The sequence below is a fragment of the Pseudopipra pipra genome, chromosome 4, assembly GCF_036250125.1.
Source record: "Pseudopipra pipra isolate bDixPip1 chromosome 4, bDixPip1.hap1, whole genome shotgun sequence".
Taxonomy (NCBI): domain Eukaryota; kingdom Metazoa; phylum Chordata; class Aves; order Passeriformes; family Pipridae; genus Pseudopipra; species Pseudopipra pipra.
In genome coordinates, this window is record NC_087552.1 from 14,617,922 (window position 1) to 14,637,449 (window position 19,528).

Below are 19,528 nucleotides of genomic sequence, written 5' to 3' on the forward strand. Positions count from 1 at the left end.
CGGCCTAATTCCAGGACTCTTACATAACTGAGCTAAAAATCTTAAATTTTATATCTCCTGAACATTGCTCATGGGGAATGTCCAGATTAGTCCTCAGAAAAGATTAGTTAAGCTAATTGAAAAGATAATTCCTTTGGATTAAACTATTTTTCTTTTTGTTCTTGTCTCTTCTTTTTTGACTGTTTTTCTGGTACATTTTTAAACTAAACCTCCTAAAAGTGTTGTGGCTTGTTTTTTGGGTTTGTTTGTTTGTTTGTTTGTTTAAGTATTCATTGTTCTTTCCTAAATAAGAGTTGAAATATTTACCCCAGAAGCACCTGAGAGTCACAGTTTAAAAAAAAAAAAAGGAGGGGGGATGACACCCTTCAACAGTTGCATTAAAGTGAAGAAGGGAGGCAAAAGTTGGGCGGTTTTTGTTTCCTCTTATTTCAGTGGGAAAAAATGCATGTGCTGTCATATTTTTCTTAGATCACAAGGAACTAAAAGAGCTTTCTTTTACAGGTCAGACTTTAAAATGTGGTCTTTGTTACTTAGAATGTATGAATTAAGAGAGTATGTGGTTATATAGCTAGCATTAGGTCAGTATTTGTAGTCTTCTTCCAGAAAGGCTGACCATAAACTTTTCAGAAGTAACCTTTGCTGAAGTACATGCTGCCCTGTTGTCTGAGCTTCTGAGACACTGCAGTCATCAGTAAGTAATCTAAGAATGCTTATGTGCATGGTGGCAGAATCAAGGGAGGAAAACTGCCTGCTCACTGTTCTCCCTGTGTTACTATCAGTATTTATTTCAAGTTTTGTTCTAAAATATAATGGTAAATAAATATGATTTAAAATTAACCGAAAAGGTCAGACTGGGAGGTTTGTTTTGAAACGTGCATAGAAAGCTACTCTGAGGAAGAAGAGTTCAATCTGTTTTTTTTTCCTACTCCATGGGGGATGGGACAAGAAATAGCAGGCTTAAATTGCAGAGAATAAAATTTAGTTTACTATTGGGGCAGGGGAAGAAATTTGTGTCAGTAAAGATAGTAAAACACTAACAAGTTACCTGGATAGGTTTTGGAGAATTGGTCATTGGAGATTGTCAATGACAGGTTAGAAAAATGCATACTGGGAATAGCACAGGTGTCCTCAATACTTTCTTGGGTGCTTTCCTGCTGTGTGCTGTGATTGAGTGTTTAGGGCTTGGTCCGAATTCTGTCAGAGATGCTGAGGGTCCCTTCATCACTTGAATATATTTTTGTATCTATTCAGACATCCTGACTTAATATAAAACAGGCAAGGATATTTTTCTCCTCTTCTCCTTGTTCCATATGTCTGTGTAGTTAAAATGAAGATGAGTTGCAGCTAAAAAAATTTAATGATTTGCACAGCCACCCTAATTTTCTGCTGGGGAGTGTGTTCTTCTAATAGCATTTAACTGTCATTGAGAATGCTGGAGTATTAATGCCACATACAAAACCATCTGGAAAAGAGCTTTTCCTGAAGCTTATCAATGTTCCTAAGAGGAACCTCCCCAGAGTCTTTGCTCTCAGAGTAGCAAGACTGGAGAAGTGGTGACAGCTATAATGGCAGGGCACTAATGACTCTGGAGAAATGCTACTTTTGTAATTGGAAATGATACAAACAGTGTCATTAGAACAGATTGTTGATGCCATTTTTATTCTTGTCATAGGCTTAGTTACAAGAATGGATTCACTCTAAGGCGATGACATCAGAATTTTTATGCTTTCCATATTTAGATGGACAGATCATGAGGCCTTAACTCATGAAATGCTGTTTTTCCAGAGCACCAGCTCATGTGAGTGTGGATTTGAATGACTGCTTACTTTTCCTTCAGTTGAACAGTAGCACAGAGGAGGTGAAATGCCATTGATGTGATTCTGAAATGTGTCTTAGGAGCTGACAGCTCTGACTTGAGCTCCGATTTTCTTGGTCTTTTTTTGATTTGGTGCTGTGAATTGGTTTTGGTTTTGTTCGTGTTTTTGTGTTTGGGTTTGTGGGGGGTTTTGTTGGTTTGTTTGGTTGGTTTTGTTTGGGTTTTTTTAATTGTTGTTGGTTTTTGGTTTTTTTTGTTAAAGATGTTGCTCTTTAGCAAAAATATCTTCATATTCCAGTGTTTGGTATAAAATATGAGAAGCTTTTATAAAAACAAAATCAAGATCTTTTCAGCAAATTTCTCATTCTGCAAGTAACTTCTGTTTTAATCCTTATTGTCTCTACTCTGTCTCTTTTAGAATAAGTTGGTACAAAAAGTCATCAGCAGAAAGGAATGGTGATGGGAAGGAGACACTGGAACACAGAAGGCCTTCTAGAATACTTTTAATGCAACACTACCAATTTTTTTGCTTATCTCATCCTTTTAGGTAATTTTTAAGATCTAATGGGCATGTAAGGCCTTCTGTCAGACCTCCACTGTTGGTGCTGCATCCTGACTGAAGTACTCAACATCTGTTTATTGTGTTCTAGTATCAGTCTTGTTACATGGGAAGGAAACAGCACTAGGGATATATTCTCTTGGAATATGTGGCAAATAAGGACAAGGTATGGGGGCGGTATATATATTGTATCTATGTAACACAGCTGTATATTTGGGGGTTCCTCTGTTCTTTTTTTAATGTTTCATCCATTGATGGTTTGAATAGTCTGCCTCTGGCTGAGCAGTGAGATGAGAGTTGGAGCATTCCTGGAAGTGGAGCATTCCTGGAAGTTTCTGCCCAGAAATGGGCAGAAAGTCTGAGTCTAGGCCAGACTAGAGACACATAGACATATAAAACAAGACATTTTGGACAGACCTAGATACAGCTTTTGGCATCTGACTGCTGGTGTTTCTTTCTACAGCACCATGAGAAAGGCCTAATCTAACACATCTGATAAATTAGCTTAAATCAAATAAACAGTTTTTTTAATGCTGAGGAACTGAAATGGAAGAGCTGATCAGAAAAAACAAACACCTCAGTTGTTCAGTCTGTATCCTTCTCTACTAAAATCACAAAACATCAAGTAAATACAGACAAATCAGGTCTGAAAAGGATGAAGGATGCTGATGACCACAAGTCATCTGAGGTGTGAGTACTGCAGATTTCTTGTCTTCATTCTCAACAACAAAACATAAAGTCCCTTAATATTGATTAATTCAACAAGGCAACTCCTCATACCTTTCATTTGAAGTTTTCAGTTTGTTTCCCACACTCATACTCTGAATAGGTGTCTTAGCACAGTGGCAGAATTACCAGTTAAAATTTATGCTTTTTATCTTGTTTCTGGTTTAGGTGGGAAATAAAATGGAATTCCTGTGTAAGCCCTATGTTACACAGAGATCCCTCACTTACTGCAGCGACCAGAGAGAGGGCAAGAGCAAAAGTCAGAAACTTGCTGTAAAGGGCTCCAAAATAGGGTTATGGCCACTTGCTGCTCGTTTTCTGTGAGTAACTCTCCAAAAAAAAACCCGAGACGGAATTCCTGCTGGCAAAGGTGTGACTTTTGTATTTTTTACATTCTGAAGCCTACTGAATGCACTCTGAATAAATGTTCGATGTGTTTAAGTTCCCTAGGCGGTTAAAAGTCTGCCGTGACCCAACAGGGTAGATTTACGGTTGCCACGATGAACTAAGACCGAGTTCCTCTGTGTTCAGGATACAGCCGGGCGGTGTGACAAAAACACAGTGCGCTGGCTTCCCCTTCTGGCCGAAAGAAGTAAGTGATCCTGATGGCGGGAGTCACACGAACTTTTTCTCAATTTTATTTCTATGTACTAAACACTAGTTTTCAGAGGACAAATAAATGGCTAACTGCCAGTGTGGGGGGGAAAGGCTGGTGGAACATCTTTGCTTCTCGAAACGTAATAGTGTTATATCGAGATGTTGCTATTTGAACATAGAATTCTTTTCTAAACATGGACTTAATCTGGAAAGTATTGAGATGAAAATACCAATTTCTGGATAAAAAGATTCCCAATTTCCCTTCCAGACCTCTGTTTGCTGTTCCTAGAAACAAATATTTTACTTCTTTTCATATTCTGTATGCTAATTTCCCCCATGCAACTGCATCACTTATGATTGTAAATTTATTTTTTGCTTGGACTTTGGGCTTTTTTTCTTGCCTTTTTACCTTATTTAAGGATTCCTCTTTCATTTTAATTCTATGGTACAACGTTCTGTAGCATTAGGCTAAGCTTTGCAAATAGAGTTGTACTAGCATAAAGGTGTTTCCTTTGTGGTATAAAGCAATGACACACAATATGATCCAACATGCTTTTTAACAAGCCCTTTCTAAGTTAGTTTGCCAGCCTTTTACAATGTTGTTTTGCTATGTTTCTGGATGTGCTGATAATAAAACATTAAATCCTAGCAGAATTTTTCCTCTTTGTCATTTTCACTCCCGCTTCCACTGCCTGGAAAAACATGGGACATTGAAATCACTACACAATTTTGCATTATAAGAAGACCAAAGTCTTGCTTTTGTGGGCATATTGGAGAGCAAACATGCAAACACAACATGTATGCACATACACACATACCAGAGAAACAGAAATATCCAGTGTGATAAACAGGAGCCTCATGTTTAAGGTGGACTGCCAGAAACAGGCTTCCCTGTGCATACCACGGCTTTGGTCCCAGCTGGAAACACTTAGCTTTTCCTATTTCTCAGTTTTGAATCCTCGCTATCAGATGGGCTTGGTCTTCCTTTTCATCTTGGCCATGTCATCCTGAAACAGAAAGTGTCTTGATATGTTTTGCTGCAATGTTATGTTCCTATGGATAACTCTACCCACTACCTCACTTCCACCAATTGTGGTTTTCACCTGCTGGTGAGGCACTCAGCTTAGGGATGTTCAGACAAAGACCTCTGAGCATCAATGCTGTTGGAGATGCAGGGAAAAACATTTGAATGCATGAAAGATTATGTATTTACTCTTAATATTCATATTGTCTACAATGATAAACTGAGTTAAGCATTCACCATTCCTTGCTTCACCTTGGGAACTTTAAGGTATTCGCTTCTTGCTGTGTAAGATTGTGCTAAGTTCATTCTGACCTAATAAATTTTTAGCACCCTGGGGTAGAGGGAAGGAGGATTGTATTTAGTCACTTGAAAGTCTCAGTCCTCTGCTCAGGGCTTTGTCAACTACAGAACTTAAAAATTGCAGCAATCAAGCAAAAAGTAACTGGGAATACGGGCGGGTTGGCAAAGTCAAGTGTCAGGTTGTATTATGCCTCTTATGTTTACTAATATACTTGCTATGGTTTCATTGCTGTATTGAAAAGAACCAGGAGGAGGCAATTAATGATTTCCTTTTCAGCTGTGCAATAATGAACTACATGAGAAATATTTTGATATCATGAGTCATTGGTGGCCATGGAGAAAAACATAGTCTTTAAGCCAATTGAAAGAAAAAAAATATATTATTTTACTGGCAAGTGAGTTGCTCTTCTAGGTTTATAATTTTAACAACGAATCAGCTGTGGAGAACATTATTTAACTTGCTTTCACAACCAGTAGACTTATATGAATAATGTTTGGGGTTTTTTCTGCCTATACAGTAATTTTTTTCCCAAAGGAATGTCAACATTTGCAGAAAAGATAATTGCTTTTAAAAGAAAATATGTTTTTATCTGTCCCCTTCATTTTATATCAGGCAGTTCATCATGAACAAATAAAAAACTTGTGCATAAGTCATAGAAAACTTTCCTGTAATTATATAATTTCTCACTAATGTGCCATTATAGCTCAGTTGATACCAACAAGAAAATGTTAAAGTCACTGCTCTAAGGTTTTGTGAACAAACTTCAGCTCCCTTGTTTGTAAAAATATTACACAAGTATAAACCACAGTTATTTAAGATTAATTTTTCTTCTTCTTTCTTCAGATTCTCTCTTGTAGGTCTCAGCCAAAGCTCAAAAAGCAAGTTTGTTTTTCCAAGCTCTCGAGCAGCTCTGTGAGCTCTGATAACCTCATGGCTCCTCACCAGCACGAGTACAGCAAATCCACTCACCTGCTGGAGCCTTCCCACTTTTGCAGGTGGCTGAACCTGGGAAGCTGTGGTAAGGCTCTTGTCTCCAGACCTAGCCAGGGAGCTGACTTGCTGCTCTGTCCTGGCCTTTTTGTAGTAAAACCTTAGGATGCCTGTAGGCAGCAAACGTGTTTGTGTAGCTGTCGGTGAGTCTTTGGGGAGATGAACTTTTTTTGTGCCGTTTTCTTGCCTGAGTCACGATTGCAAATCTGAGGTCTGGGCTCAAGTTGTATTTAAACAGCAGACATTCACCTGTGAATATGCTTCCTATTGTTTTTATTTCACATCTTTTAAGATGAGAGAGAAGGTATATTTTGTCTAAAATGCTAAGACTGCTCTTGAAAGGCTGGTGCTTTCTTCTTGAAAGGAAGGCTGTAATCAGCTGTTACCTTGCTCAGCGTTTTGCTGTAAAGAGGAGGTTGGATCGATCTTCTCTGCTTGTGTGAAAACTGAAATGAATTGAGGGTTGTCTTCTGCAGGAAAGGACTATAGCTTCAGTTTGTACCGTAGCAAGGACTGTAGTCATTCTGCAACTTAGCTAAACCTGATATGCAGGTAGGATTTAACTCTTGCTGCAAATTGACACTTGTTTGTTGCTCTGGCCAACTGCTGTACGAATCTCTTGGGTTTGTTTTTTTTTTTTCCCCCTTGGATTGCTTTTAATAAAATACTTGTATATTTTGTAATAAGGCCATTAGTCCAGTCATACTAGCCAAGAATGTGCATTTGCAAGTGAGGAGGGTGGACTTACTACAAGCAGAGTGGAGAAATGTTGGAGGAAAAAGAGAGTGAAGACCACCAGGTGTTACACTGGAAGTGCAATGTGAGAAGTCAGTGTAGGAATTGCCACTGAATTCATATTCCTCAGTGAGAAGTTCATTTTGTAATATAGAGCAAGGGATTCAGGTGCATGGCAGAGCTTTCTTAAACCCCAGTCCTGGGGGTAGAAAGAACTGATGAAATAAAATCCCATCTCTAAGAAATAATAATTTTTTCTTGTGACACAAATTTCATAACTCACAACCAGTAGGGATTGTAGGCATGCTGGACCTTTTAACATACAGAGAGCAGGATCAATAGGGAATTCCTAACAAAAGTACATCTTTACATGTTCAGGAAAAAGCTGGTGAGTTTCAAGCTGGTCCTCTTTATTTAATTTCATCAGTTATTTGTCCTGTTGTAATTTCATTTAGATCACAGAGATTTGTCAGTTTTGTATTTGCTTTTACAGCACATAGCTGTAAAGAAATGTCTATGCCTATTATTAAATATTGTTGTGGTAATTATGTGCACAAAGATTACTTTGGGGCTGCTTAAAGAGGAGGGGAACAGAGCAAGGAAATCAGAGTGCTGCCAGAGAAAGGGAGAACGAATGAATCCAACTAAAACTGCAAGGGGAAGTCAGTTGGATGGAATGTAAATCTGCATGGTTGAATTTGGCAGAGATGTTAATGCTAATACTATTTCTGATGTAAGAAGTTACAGAAGGGCCTTTTTCTATTATTTTATGATGATTGGGATTCAGTTGCACATTTTGTCTGAATACTTGTGCCTCCCTGCACCTGTAGTTCATGGCACAATACTTTATAACACCTTGTAGGATGTTTGATTTAGTATTGGCTCAGAAAGAAGACTGCCATTTCACGAGTTACCAGCAGTGCTCTTATATTTAACATCTGGGGTAAACTTGCAGCAAGGAGGTTAAACCAGACAATTTTCCTTAAATCTTGGACAAGTTTGCAGATGGTGATGGCATGACTACGGGGTGCACACTTTTATTCCTCTGACACCCCTGGGGAAAAGCAGCATAGAGAACACAAAGGAAGATGAGTTAAATTTGAAATTAAAAAAGCTTCCAAACCAACAAACGCACACATACACACATACATTTGAAAGATCATTTAAAAGAATAAGAGGAGAAACAGAGCCTGATGTGGAAAGCTACTGAATTACCCTCCTGAATACTTCAGCTACAATGTTAAGTAAATTAATGCCGAATGCATAGAATACATGAGCCTAGAGCAGTTTGTATGTTGGAGATCAGAAAGCACAAATACAGTGAATCTGACCAAAATTCATTGGGCTGTGTGTATTAAAGACACACAGAAAAAAGGCATGTTCAGTCACATACCTTAAAAGATCATAGGGGAAACATAAAATCAGAGGTGGTAGAAGACTGCACAGTTCTAGGAGACCTGTGTAATCTCTTTTCCAGAATATTGAAAGAAGGAGTGTGTGTAATTTTTAACGCAACAGGAAGTCTTCCTATCATATCTGATATTTGGAAACTCTAGTCTCTGACTGGAGAAAAGCAAATTTATTTAATCTGAGTTGAGAGGAAAGGGGAAAAATAGAGAGATGACTCGAATTTCCAGACCTCATCAGTGTGCAAAGTCTTGAAAACAGTTCTTGCAGCAAGACTGCTCTAAAGCACATACATGCTTGTTCGTGGTCGTATCAGATTGGCAGTGCAACTGATGGGCTGTATAAAATAGCAGAAGTTTTGTTCTGAACTGCTGAATGCACAATTTAATCTCATTCCTATTATTCCAGTCCACAAGGTTATCATAGACAGAGAACTGAACAATCCACTCTCCTCTTCAGTATTGATGAAATGTTTTGCATATCCATTCATCTAGGTCAATGACAAATTATTGAAGATGAATGTCCACAAAGTGGAATAAACTACAGGATCAATTAAGCCATAGCAGAATGGCTTTTTTTGTTGTTGTTGCTGCTGTTATTAAAATAATAACGGGGGTGTGCTACCTAGGTTTAAGCACAGCACTTGAAACAGAGAGCCTTAGAAAGCTTATTTAATGAAGAGATTATAGTGATGAATAAAGATCTGGTTAAATAGAAAGACTTCACAAGGCTATTTTCAAGTGGGACTTCTTGTTTGCTATGGTTCCATCACATGCTGATAGGGACACAAAATTGCACGTTTTCTCAGCTCTGAAGAGAGTTCAGTTCTCTGGGTATGATAAATCTTCTGGACCAGAATAAAAACAATGCGATTAAATCGTGCATTCAGCTGTAAAGAATAAAACTTTCACTATTTTATACAGTGCATCACTTGCACTGCCCGTGTGATGAGAACTGTGCACGGGTCTGGTGTGATGTCAGACTGCAAGGCACTGGGAACAGCTCAGCCAGGAGAATTCCGTGCATTTACGTTTTCTGGGAATAAATGTGTCTACTTTAACAAGGAGATGGGCGGAAAATGGGCTGTAAGATGACGGGAGGAAATAATAACAGTTTTAAAAAAGTAAAACAAACCCCACCCCGCAGTAAACCAACATTCCATGGCAGGAAATTTTAAAAAAACAGGTTTAACTTGCAAGAACGAAGACTGAAAATAAATATGATGTAATAAGGACAGGTGGGGGTTTAAGCATTTCTTCTCCTTTGCTGCTATCTGAAATGAAACGAGGGGAAGAGTAAATCGCCACGCACACACCCAAAGCGGACATTTCTAAGATCTCAGGAAAGAAATGAGGGTTTGCAACACCCTTCCTTGAAAGGCCAGGACTGTGGCTCCATCGGCGTGGAAGTCTGTGTGCTCGTGGAATGGCCAGAACTGAGACCTGAGGACTTGAAACCCGGCTTTGCAGGGCGAGGAGGATGGTGTGGGGAAGGTGGTGGGAGGGAGGGGGAAAGCTCCTCTCCTTTCAGGACCCCTCGACCCCATCCTACTCTCCCCGTTCCCTGCCCGGACAGCGGGTTCCGGCTCAGCCTGAGGGCGTCACTTCCCGGGGCGGAGCGGGGCGGACCGTGGTAGGTGCCGGGAATCCGGGAATGGCGGGGAGCGGGGGATTTTCCCGCACCCTCCTCCCCCTCAGCGGTCGCGCCCGGGCCGCGGCGATGGAGCGGCTGCGGGGCCGGGGCTGCCCGGGATCCTCCGGGAGGCTTCAGCTCCTTGGGTTTAGTCCTAAACGTTCTTGTGCCTGAGCCCCCCCCCCCCCTTTTTTTTTTTCCGGCCAAAAACCCCTCGCCCCGAACAATTGTTAAAAACAGCCCTGCAGCCGTGAGAGTGGGACATGCGGCGATTTCGGGGAGCACGAGGGTTGTTTTGTGCCTGGATTTGCGGCGCGCTGCGTGGGCTCTCAGAGGGTGCCTTATTTAAAAGTGCTGTTTACGTGTCTGCTTTTTTATAGAGGTAATATTTTACTGAGTATGATAATAAAGAGAGGACGCGCTGTTGAAGGTTGTGTGGCTGCTTTTCGTTGTGTCTTTTTAGCGGGAAAAGGGAACTGTCTTTATTCAAGACAGTAGGTACGGATAAAATCAAAGCTGCTGGTCACCTGTGTAGACAGGTTTCATTCGAGTCCTTAAAAGTGCTTTGAAGAAAGTAAAAATGTTTCTCTTTCTCTTTAGGGCGTCTGCAAACAGAAGTGAACTGATACCTCTGGTACTTTTTAATTCCAAACGAGATGAGGATCCCCTCTTTGCTGATGGGATTCCCTCGTTATTTCTCCAGAAGAACTTACTTCACGAACTTCCACTTCGTTTCCAGAGCCGATTTTCTGTGCATTGGATCTCTTGCATCAGTGCACCACTGTCATACAAAATGGATGTGTTCATCAAATGGTTTGAGGAGAGAGCTCTGTCAACAAGTAGCCCCTGAGCAGCAAATAGAGGGACTTTCTGACAGAGAACAAAGACTCGTAGACAGACTTTACAATGGACTAATCCAGGGTCATAGAGCCTGTTTAGCCGAAGCCATTACACTTGTAGAATCAACTCAGAGTAGGAAGAAGAAAGTAGCCCAGGTGCTCCTTCAGAAGGTATTATCCTACCACAGGGAACAAGAAAAATTAAATCAAGGAAAACCACTTGCCTTTAGAGTGGGTTAGTCCTTTTATATCTGTCTAGTAGTTGCTTACGTGGAATTGCAGTTCTCACCTTTCATTATTACTATCATTTGTGGTCTGTAGTCTTGGATTGTTGGTTTTGTGGGGTTTGTAACCAATTAGATCACTTCTGTTGTCCAGTCATCAATTATGGCTTGATCTGAAAGATGCTTTTGAAAAAGCATTAGAAATTATTGTTGCATCTTGGGGGTGTGTTATGTGGGGTGTTTTTTGTAACTGTTATAAGCCGAAACGTTAGGTGGTTCGCAGATTGATTCAGATATCATCTACACCTAGACAAGAAAGGATGCAGTCAAGCAGACCTGATCATTCCCTGAAGAAGGTGTTTTCTTGAATCCCTTTTTTGATTTACAAAAGACAAAACATGTACTTTCCTGTTTTGTGACCTTCCTTTAAAGCAGCCTACTTTTCAGCTGAAAGAGACTTGCACCTGATTCTCTTGGAAGCTCTGAAATATTTTCCCCTTGCCAAGAGATGGGCTACTAATGTATGTCATGCCCAGCTCATTTCTTGTATCATCTTTACCAAGGTAGTAAGAACGAGAACTTGGGTGTGGGAGTAAGAAAAGTTTGGTGCTAATCTTAGTTTGGAGGCTTTGACACACAAGTAAATGGCCTCATTTTTTGAAGTAACAGCTCTGCAAGGTAAGGGCTTTTGCTTTTACAGTGTTTCTTTTATAAATGTCAGTACATCTGAAAAACACAGTTTTAGGATGAAATGTTTTGAAAGTTCTGAAAGATAAGTCAGTGTAAGTAAATTTATTTGGAGGGAAGTAAATATGTGTGGATAATGTTATGTTAGTGTGGGTAGGATGAAGGATAGTGAATTGAGGGCTGCTGTGTTGGGGGAATCAAGATGGTGTATTTTGAGTGAATTACAACTGCTTAGGTGGTGTAACAGTTTTGACATATCTTCTATTTGCCTTTGCTGTGATATTGTGTTAAAGTATGAGTTGTTATCAACTTAGATGTTGATGGTGTTCATGTGATATATTATTCATTTGATTAACAAAATGTTTTTTCCTTTCTAATGTGATTATGTAGGGTTGTCTGGTCCTCCCGGTGCTGGGAAATCGACTTTCATAGAGTGCTTTGGGAAAATGCTTACAGAAAGAAAACACAAAGTGTCTGTGCTGGCTGTAGACCCTTCCTCTAGTACAAGTGGTGGTGAGTGTGGATTAAAGTTTGAGTCAGGTTTCCAATACCTTGTCAGCTATAGGAGTATCTCTTTGGGCCAAATGGAGAAAAATATTGAATGTATCAGGTTTTCATTTTTTTCCTCATTTGATATGAAATTGGGAAAGAGGTATCAGTCTCCTAACTTTGTGACATTTCCTCTTTTCCACTGTTGGAATGTTCAGCCTTACAGGTTTTTTTTTCCTAAATTTGAATTTCTTTGAAGCTGCGTGGCTGTAACGTGTCACTTTCAATAAATAAAAGATCGTAGGGGAATTATAAGCTGACCGTGCTTGATTCATGGTATTCCTGACATAAATATAGAATCTTGATTCTGATCTTTTTCTGATGGGCAGCTTCCAGGGAACATCATTAGTTTTTTCAGCTTCTGTGCTGTTACAGAAGATGCTGTGATGTGTAACTATTTATAAAGACAAAAAACTTCAGCATTGCAATGACCTGGCACTAAGACAGACTGTATTCTTGAGTGCATGCATTCAGGATGCATCAGAATAGCAAAATATGATAGCAAGACTGCACCAGTTGAAAGAATTGAGCATCCCTCATCTTTTGGAATGTGCATTGTGTGCATAGATCTTGCTGAGGCTGACGCACAATTTGTTCAAATAGATTTATGTCAGATTTCTTACAACAAAAAAATCCACCATCAAGATGTATCAGAATCATAATGCAGATATTTGTTCCTTTAGACAGAAACAGCAAATATTTGGTTGTGTGGCCTGGTGTGTGCAGGCCTCAAAAAGCCATTCAGGAGGTGTGGAATTAATTCTGACGTGGAACAAATTCTTTGTATTTGATAGCAATAGGTCTGCTTATCAGACCTTTCCAGCTTCTGATAGGTGGAAGAACCAGGCCATAACTTCCTAGTCCTCAGCAAAGTCTTGACCAACTGTTGCTGGGATATTCCTGTTTGACTGACTTGGCCCAAAAGGTCTATCTTTTCCTGCTCATTTATTGGTGGGAGGGAGAAGGGGAAGTTTGGCTGTGTTGCACTTCCGAAATAATTTAACATTACATGTTTAAGGTTCTCTGTTGGGTGATAAAACACGGATGACTGAGTTGTCAAGAGACATGAACGCTTACATCAGACCATCTCCAACCAGTGGGACGCTGGGAGGTGTAACAAGGACCACAAATGAAGCCATTCTGCTGTGTGAAGGAGGAGGCTACGATGTTGTTCTTGTGGAAACTGTAGGTATGTGCTTAGGGCTTCCTCTTAACTATCCTGTTGTGATATCTAAATAAGGTGTGTTACTAATTGCATGCTTTCATCCTTGAGTTTGTTTCATACGTGGTCACTGGTTGAACACGAATGCCCATTCTGTCTATTTTCTGATCTTCTTTGTCTTTTACAAAACTGCTGTGTTTCCTGTCATCTTTGTTTTGTTAGTGGGATTTGTTTGTGGTGCAGTGCTGAGATCTGTAATAATTATTGTCATGAATGTGATTGAAAGTTTGCAATAAATGGTGAAGTGTGAATTTAATTTTTTAGGTGTGGGACAGTCAGAATTTGCTGTGGCTGATATGGTTGATATGTTTATATTGCTGCTACCACCTGCAGGTGGAGATGAATTACAGGTATTTCTCAGTTTCTCTTATTGATTACTACGTAGAACTAGAAAGAGAAACTTAATTCAAGATACAGTATCTGTGCAGAAAGTCCACATTAACAGTCCATTACACTGCTAGTATCAAAGTATTTTCAGTGTCATCAATTTATTGCACAGCTAAGATCCAATATGCTCCCCTGATTTTGGAAGTATTAGGATGTAAAATTTTGATATTCTGTGACATACCTTTGACGTAATTACTAGTTACATAAAATTTTTGGGAGTGGTTTTTGCATTATGGGAAAACAGAAATGAATATAAATAGTTTTGCAAACTTGGTCATGTTTTGGGTAAACCTGAGTCTCAACACGTGAAATAGGTTTACATGTGAACTCTAATGTCCATGTGTAGTGTTCTTGTGTCAAAGTAGAGTAATAACTGGTAATGACAGAGAGTGTTGGTACTACTCTTGCTTGACTGGCACATACACACACATGTACACACACCAAAGTCAGTCAGAGCCACTAGAAGCTGAACTAGCATTTTGACCTGCTTTCTGTGATAAATCAGCATGTCACAGTCTTTCTGGGTGTTCATGATTTCTCTCCATGTTCCACTTAGGGTATCAAGCGGGGTATAATTGAGATGGCAGATCTGGTTGCTATAAATAAAGCTGATGGCGATTTAGTTGTGGCTGCACGAAGAATACAGGCTGAGTACATCAGTGCTATGAAGCTGCTTCGCAAGCGTTCGAAGGTTTGGAGACCAAAGGTTTGTGTACTTCCCTGTGGTTTGTGTGTCGGTTTGGGTATGCCTTTGTTTTGTTTGGGTTTTGTTGGTGCGTTTGGCTTTTTTCGTAATTTTTCCCCCCAGAAAAAAATACTGAATGAGTTGATATCCTCTCATCTAGCTGTACTAGTCTCCCTGGGCTCTTTTATAAAAAAAATTTCGGTTGGTTGTTTAGTTTTACACTGTGCTGGAGAGCTGATTGCTGCTGTTTGTGTGTCACCTCTGATCTCAAGGTGTGCCACATGAAACACTGTGCAAAGCCAGTCCTCCTTCCCGTGAGTTCTGTCCTGAGCTACAATCTCAGCACTGGCAGACCTATTACTAACATCAGTAGTGGTACAAACTTTACTTGCTTTTTGTAAACTGTGCATATCTTAAAATGTCCCAGAGGCCATTTCTCCATCATTTGTAACTCTGAAGCTTGTGGTTATCTTTGTTCTTTCACTAGTACTTATGTTCCCTTTGCTTTAATATTTTTCCATTGCTCACAGAATGAAAGTTCTTGGACAAGAGCCTTGTCTACTTATGTATGCAATGTCTAGATTATTGGAGTTCTCATCCCCTGGGTCTCCAGTTTTGATGCTGTATTTCATCTATTAAAAGGTTATGGTAAATTATAAAGGAGAAGATTCTGTACTATTTTTTAATGTGTGTCTATAGAATAAGCACAGGCACACACTCTCACTTCCTTTATTTATGTACATGTATCTATAAACCAGGTTTGCTCTACCCTGGTATTAAAATTGACCCATTGAATTAAGGTTAAATCAGCTGGGCTGCCTGAGGTTTAGCTGTCCTTTTGTAAGTGGGGGAAAGAGGCAGAGACTTCAAAAAACCCAGACTGTTCCATTTAAAAGACTGTGTTAGATATCTGAAATATTATTGGCAAAATTAATTCCTAGTCTGGAAAGTTGAGGCCAAAAAAATAGTCAAAATACCTCATTTTTGTCATACTTTAAGTGCAAAAGAATAGCTACCAGAATATGTATTTAACTCTATGTGTACGTTAAAAAGCAATAATGTACCTTTTAGCTTGAGGTCTCATTAAAAATTATTCTCGTTATACAAGCAGTTGGACAAGGCCTATTAATCCCAAATACCGTGGATCTCAAGGTCCACTTATAGTTGGTAGAATCCCAATTTTGAGACATCTTTTCAAAAAAACCCCACAGAACCACCAGAGCCTCGTGAAGTGAGCGTGTTGAGTGAAGCTTGCGTTTCCCAACTTTCACGGAATTTACCTGGTGCAGTAATTGAACCCTCAAGCCCAGTAGTCCCTTGGCTTTAAAGATTCCTCTGAATCCAACAGGTAATGCGCATCTCTGCCAAAACTGGAGAAGGTATCTCGGACATGTGGGACAAAATGACCGAGTTCCGTGACCTCATGCTCACGAGCGGTGAGTTGATCGCCAAACGACGGAAACAGCAGAAAGTGTGGATGTGGAATCTCATCCAAGAAAACATGTTGGAACATTTCCGGAGTCACTTGGCGGTCAAAGATAAGATTCCACTTCTAGAAGAAAAGGTTCTTAGTGGAGTCTTGTCTCCTGGACTGGCAGCCGACCTGCTACTGAAAGCATTCAAAGATAGTCTCTAAGCATTATTTTCTTACTCTGTTCCTGATAAGTGCTTTATGTAAACATGAACATTAAATACTCTTTTTCTATGTGTGGATTCGAATGTTTTACTACAGCAGACATTAATGGAATGCCTAGCCACTACTCTGCAAAAGAATACCACTGGATTCTGTATATGGGATGATCATGACAAATCCAAGCACTCACTCAGAGATTACTACAGACCGTATTGGAAAAAAAGCACAAGCCCAGATCTTCTATTTGTACACACCATAGATCTGTTGATAGGAAATGGATGCCCATGTGAAAATGTGACTGGTTTTGGGAGGGTGTGAGAGTATTCTGGTTATGGGGTCATCTTAGGAACAGTTGACACTGCAGCTTTCCAATGTATTTTTTCTAATACAGCATCAGCTGTTGCCAGAATGGATTGCATTTTTTAATTTCCTCACCTTGAGTGACGGCAAGAACATTGGACTGCCTGACAGCACTTGACCACAGTCTTAGTTTTAAATAAATTGTGTGCATATAAATAGAACATAGTGGTGTTTAGTCCCTGTTGGAAGCTATAGTTAGTTATTATACACTGTACACAAGGAGAAGGGAATTTTAACCATCCCAAAATAGATATTTTAATACAAAAGCAAAATTTAGTTAGACTTTTTTTAAATGCAGACATCAGATGGAACAAATGTTACCCATGATGTTTTAATAGCATATGTCTTTATACTAGAATAATAGATCTCTAGAAATAATGGTTTGAGGTTTTTTGATCTGATTTACATTTTCTGGATTCAGACAAAATGGCCAGTTGTGTTTTTGGTATTTTTTCCTCTCTTCCAGAAGACATGACTGCTTACAACCAAAAACACTTTTATTTTTCATTTTTCTTTGAGAAAAATCTGGAGGAAGCATTTCCCTAAGCCATGATCTAGAAAGCAGAGCTCATCTGGCACCTACTAAATGTGAAGGATGAAGTGGAAAAGTGCTGAGTTTTGGAGACCTGACTGAAAAAACAGTAAAATATGAGAGTTTGTGAGTCTGTTGTTGCTTAGGTGAATTAACTTTTTAAAACATACATTGAAAGTGGTGATTTTCATAGTTTTTGTTTTCTTAACTTGTACATAAAAGGTATGATGTCTTTAGCTCACTTTCACCTGTTTGGCTTGTAGCAACCCAATTCCAGCATAGCAGTGAATTGGTTTACTTAGGTCCTCTTTTTTCCTTAATATTTTTTTTCCCCCCAAAGTACTTTTTTCTCTTCTTTCCCCTTATCCCAGCTGTTATACTGTGCTCCCAACTGAGTTTACTTTTTCCTGCTAGGCCTCTGGGCTTCAGAATTTTGATTCCTTCGTAGGCATAATTTGGCAGTTGTCAGAAAAGATGAATGATTTCTGAAAATGCTGAAGATTTTGTTTCATTTGTTTTTCAAAGTGGCACAAATTACACAATGCAGAAGAAACCTCTATCCTTGATGCTAGTATTCCAGTTATTTTTACCATTTTATGATGGTGTCTATATAATAGTCCATATATTTTTATTCTAAAAATACAAAGTATGACTAGAAAGTAAAAAGCAAACTGCAAGGCAAATTAAAAGTACTCATTAAAAGCCTAAAAGTAATGATTCCCTTGTATGTTTGCAGTGAAATACTAATGAAGGGCACTGTGGTGTTTTGTGGGGCATACAGCTCAGGCATTTCTTGGCTAAGAAGTCTTGCACTGGTGTAGCTGGTATTAGTGGTTTCCACCACATGAATTGCAGAACTTCAGAGCCCTGACCCCTTATTCTTATTTCTTAATCAGTAATTTGGCGTTGTGGAGTTGGTTACATAGAAGCAGCTGAGGGAATAGAGGGAGTGGCAGAAGCACAGGCAGAAGCACATTATGACCATGCTGAGTTGTGAAAGAAATGTAGTGCTTATAGTTTCTTTTTTATTTAAACAGCCTCTATTGAATATGACAGAGAGTGCCCCAAACCAAAAGTAATGTCTCCTGTCCTTTCAGCTTTAGATATTGACTGTATTTTATGGTACCTAGTAGAAGAAATGACAGTCAGGTGGAAAATGAATTAATGAGAGCAGCAGCAGCATTTTAACTGGTGAGTTCACAACTTTTTGATAGTCCATTTGTTTCAGGTGGCAGTTTTTGAGGTGACCTCATTTGTGTTTGTCTGTTAGATCAAACCCTTATTATTGTCATTACTGCTGCTTCTGTCAGGGACTGCTGTTTTCCTTGTCTGTTATACATGAGCTGCCAAGCAAGTAAAATAGAACCTGCAGCCTTGTTTAAATGACAGCTGCTTAAGCAGAAAATGTTTTGCCACTTGTTCAGTATTTGTTTTCTGGTTGCAGGTCTGTTGATGCACTCAAGCCATGGGCCATCATTATTTTCTCGTTTTGTTGCTTCCTTTAAAGTACTGCTAATTTACTAACGATCTCTTAGCAGAAGACAGTTCAATGGCTTAAGCAGGTTCTTTCAAATGCATTTTCCTCTTAAAGCAGAGCATTTCAAATGCATTTTCCTCTTAAAACAGAGCATTAAATGAAAATCAGATTTGCCTTCTTTATGTGTTCGCTTGTGCCTCGTGCCTCAGTAGACACAGAAATACCCTGATACAGCTTGTAAAATTTTGCTGTGCCATGTTTTGGAGTCAACAGCTGTTCAATTAATTGTGCACTTCTGTTCATGCCCTCACAGGCTGGGGAAATGCATTGTCTTCAGAAGGGCTGCACAGCTTTAGCTGGTAGGCTACAACTCAGTAAACAATTTGGTATTTCCCAAGATAGGGAAGAGCATTTCCAGCTCATTATTTTTAGCTCTGTGGGATTAAGTTGGCTAAAATGCATTAAAATATTGTCATTCGAGTAAACAGGCTTCTTAAAAACGCTAGTAAACAAATCTGTTGAGTAGGATGTTGACATATTCCTAGTTTGTAGAGTTGTTAAGTTGCTCTCATGTTAACATTTAAAACCACAGCTACTGCAGAATAGTATGGGAAGATAATATAACTTTATGAGAAAACAATAGCAAGATTAAGTTTGTAGCTGAAAGTATGATAAACTGTTAGACAAATTGGGACAATTTTTGTTAGACAAATGGGAGGTAAGGAATAAACTGTTCAAATACATGAACTCATCTCCTGTGGAGTCTTACACTTTTCTGTAAGAGTGAAACTTTTCCTCAGGTCCCTGTGTAATAGAATTTGCTAGTGTTTCACAGCTGGAAAAAACAAGTGTGATGAGATCAAGTGATTTACCCAGGACTCTGAAACAGGTCAGTAGGGTATAAGGGTTACAGTTCAATAGTCTTTTTACTCTGAGCCCCATGTATATTTACAGCCACGTTACTTAAGGTTGAAAAAATGCTCTTAGCAAGTTCATGCTCTTAGTGTGACTTATTCCCTTCATATCTAATCTCTCTGTTTTCAGTGACAGGACCCAGTGACCCTTCTTGACTACTGTTCTGTTGTAATGTCCTGCTTTAAGTAATAAAAAACTTTTCTTTCATATCTAATCTGCCCTCTCCTTTTG

At 39.3% G+C, this 19,528-nt stretch overlaps 1 protein-coding gene across 5 annotated transcripts; it reads left to right on the forward strand.

Annotated features, from left to right (window-relative positions):
* Positions 1–9,755: 9,755 nt before the first annotated feature.
* Positions 9,756–19,506, forward strand: MMAA (metabolism of cobalamin associated A). 5 transcript variants are annotated; one of them, XR_010429958.1, is made up of 8 exons: positions 9,794–10,285; positions 10,388–10,861; positions 11,928–12,050; positions 13,105–13,275; positions 13,573–13,658; positions 14,252–14,401; positions 15,729–18,467; positions 18,500–19,506. XR_010429958.1 is itself a non-coding variant. In XM_064651711.1 (7 exons), exons 2-7 carry the CDS (start codon positions 10,444–10,446, stop codon positions 16,014–16,016), a joined length of 1,236 nt encoding a protein of 411 aa, XP_064507781.1. In that variant the 5' UTR covers positions 9,756–9,787; positions 10,388–10,443; the 3' UTR covers positions 16,017–16,085. The 5 variants fall into 5 exon arrangements, 4 of the variants coding, with proteins under 4 accessions (XP_064507781.1, XP_064507779.1, XP_064507782.1 ...); XM_064651711.1 differs by lacking the exons at positions 9,794–10,285; positions 18,500–19,506 and adding an exon at positions 9,756–9,787 and having other exon boundaries at positions 15,729–16,085; XM_064651709.1 differs by lacking the exon at positions 18,500–19,506 and having other exon boundaries at positions 9,794–10,281; positions 15,729–16,085.
* The last annotated feature ends 22 nt before the right edge of the window (positions 19,507–19,528 follow it).

Excerpts from the sequence above, each read along its gene's own strand:
- MMAA (XM_064651711.1), top strand. The coding sequence starts at position 10,444 with ATGAGGATCCCCTCTTTGCTGATGGGATTCCCTCGTTATTTCTCCAGA. Across the intron at positions 12,051-13,104 it reads TTCCTCTAGTACAAGTGGTG|GTTCTCTGTTGGGTGATAAA; the intron begins GTGAGTGTGGAT and ends TACATGTTTAAG. Across the intron at positions 14,402-15,728 it reads CGAAGGTTTGGAGACCAAAG|GTAATGCGCATCTCTGCCAA; the intron begins GTTTGTGTACTT and ends TGAATCCAACAG.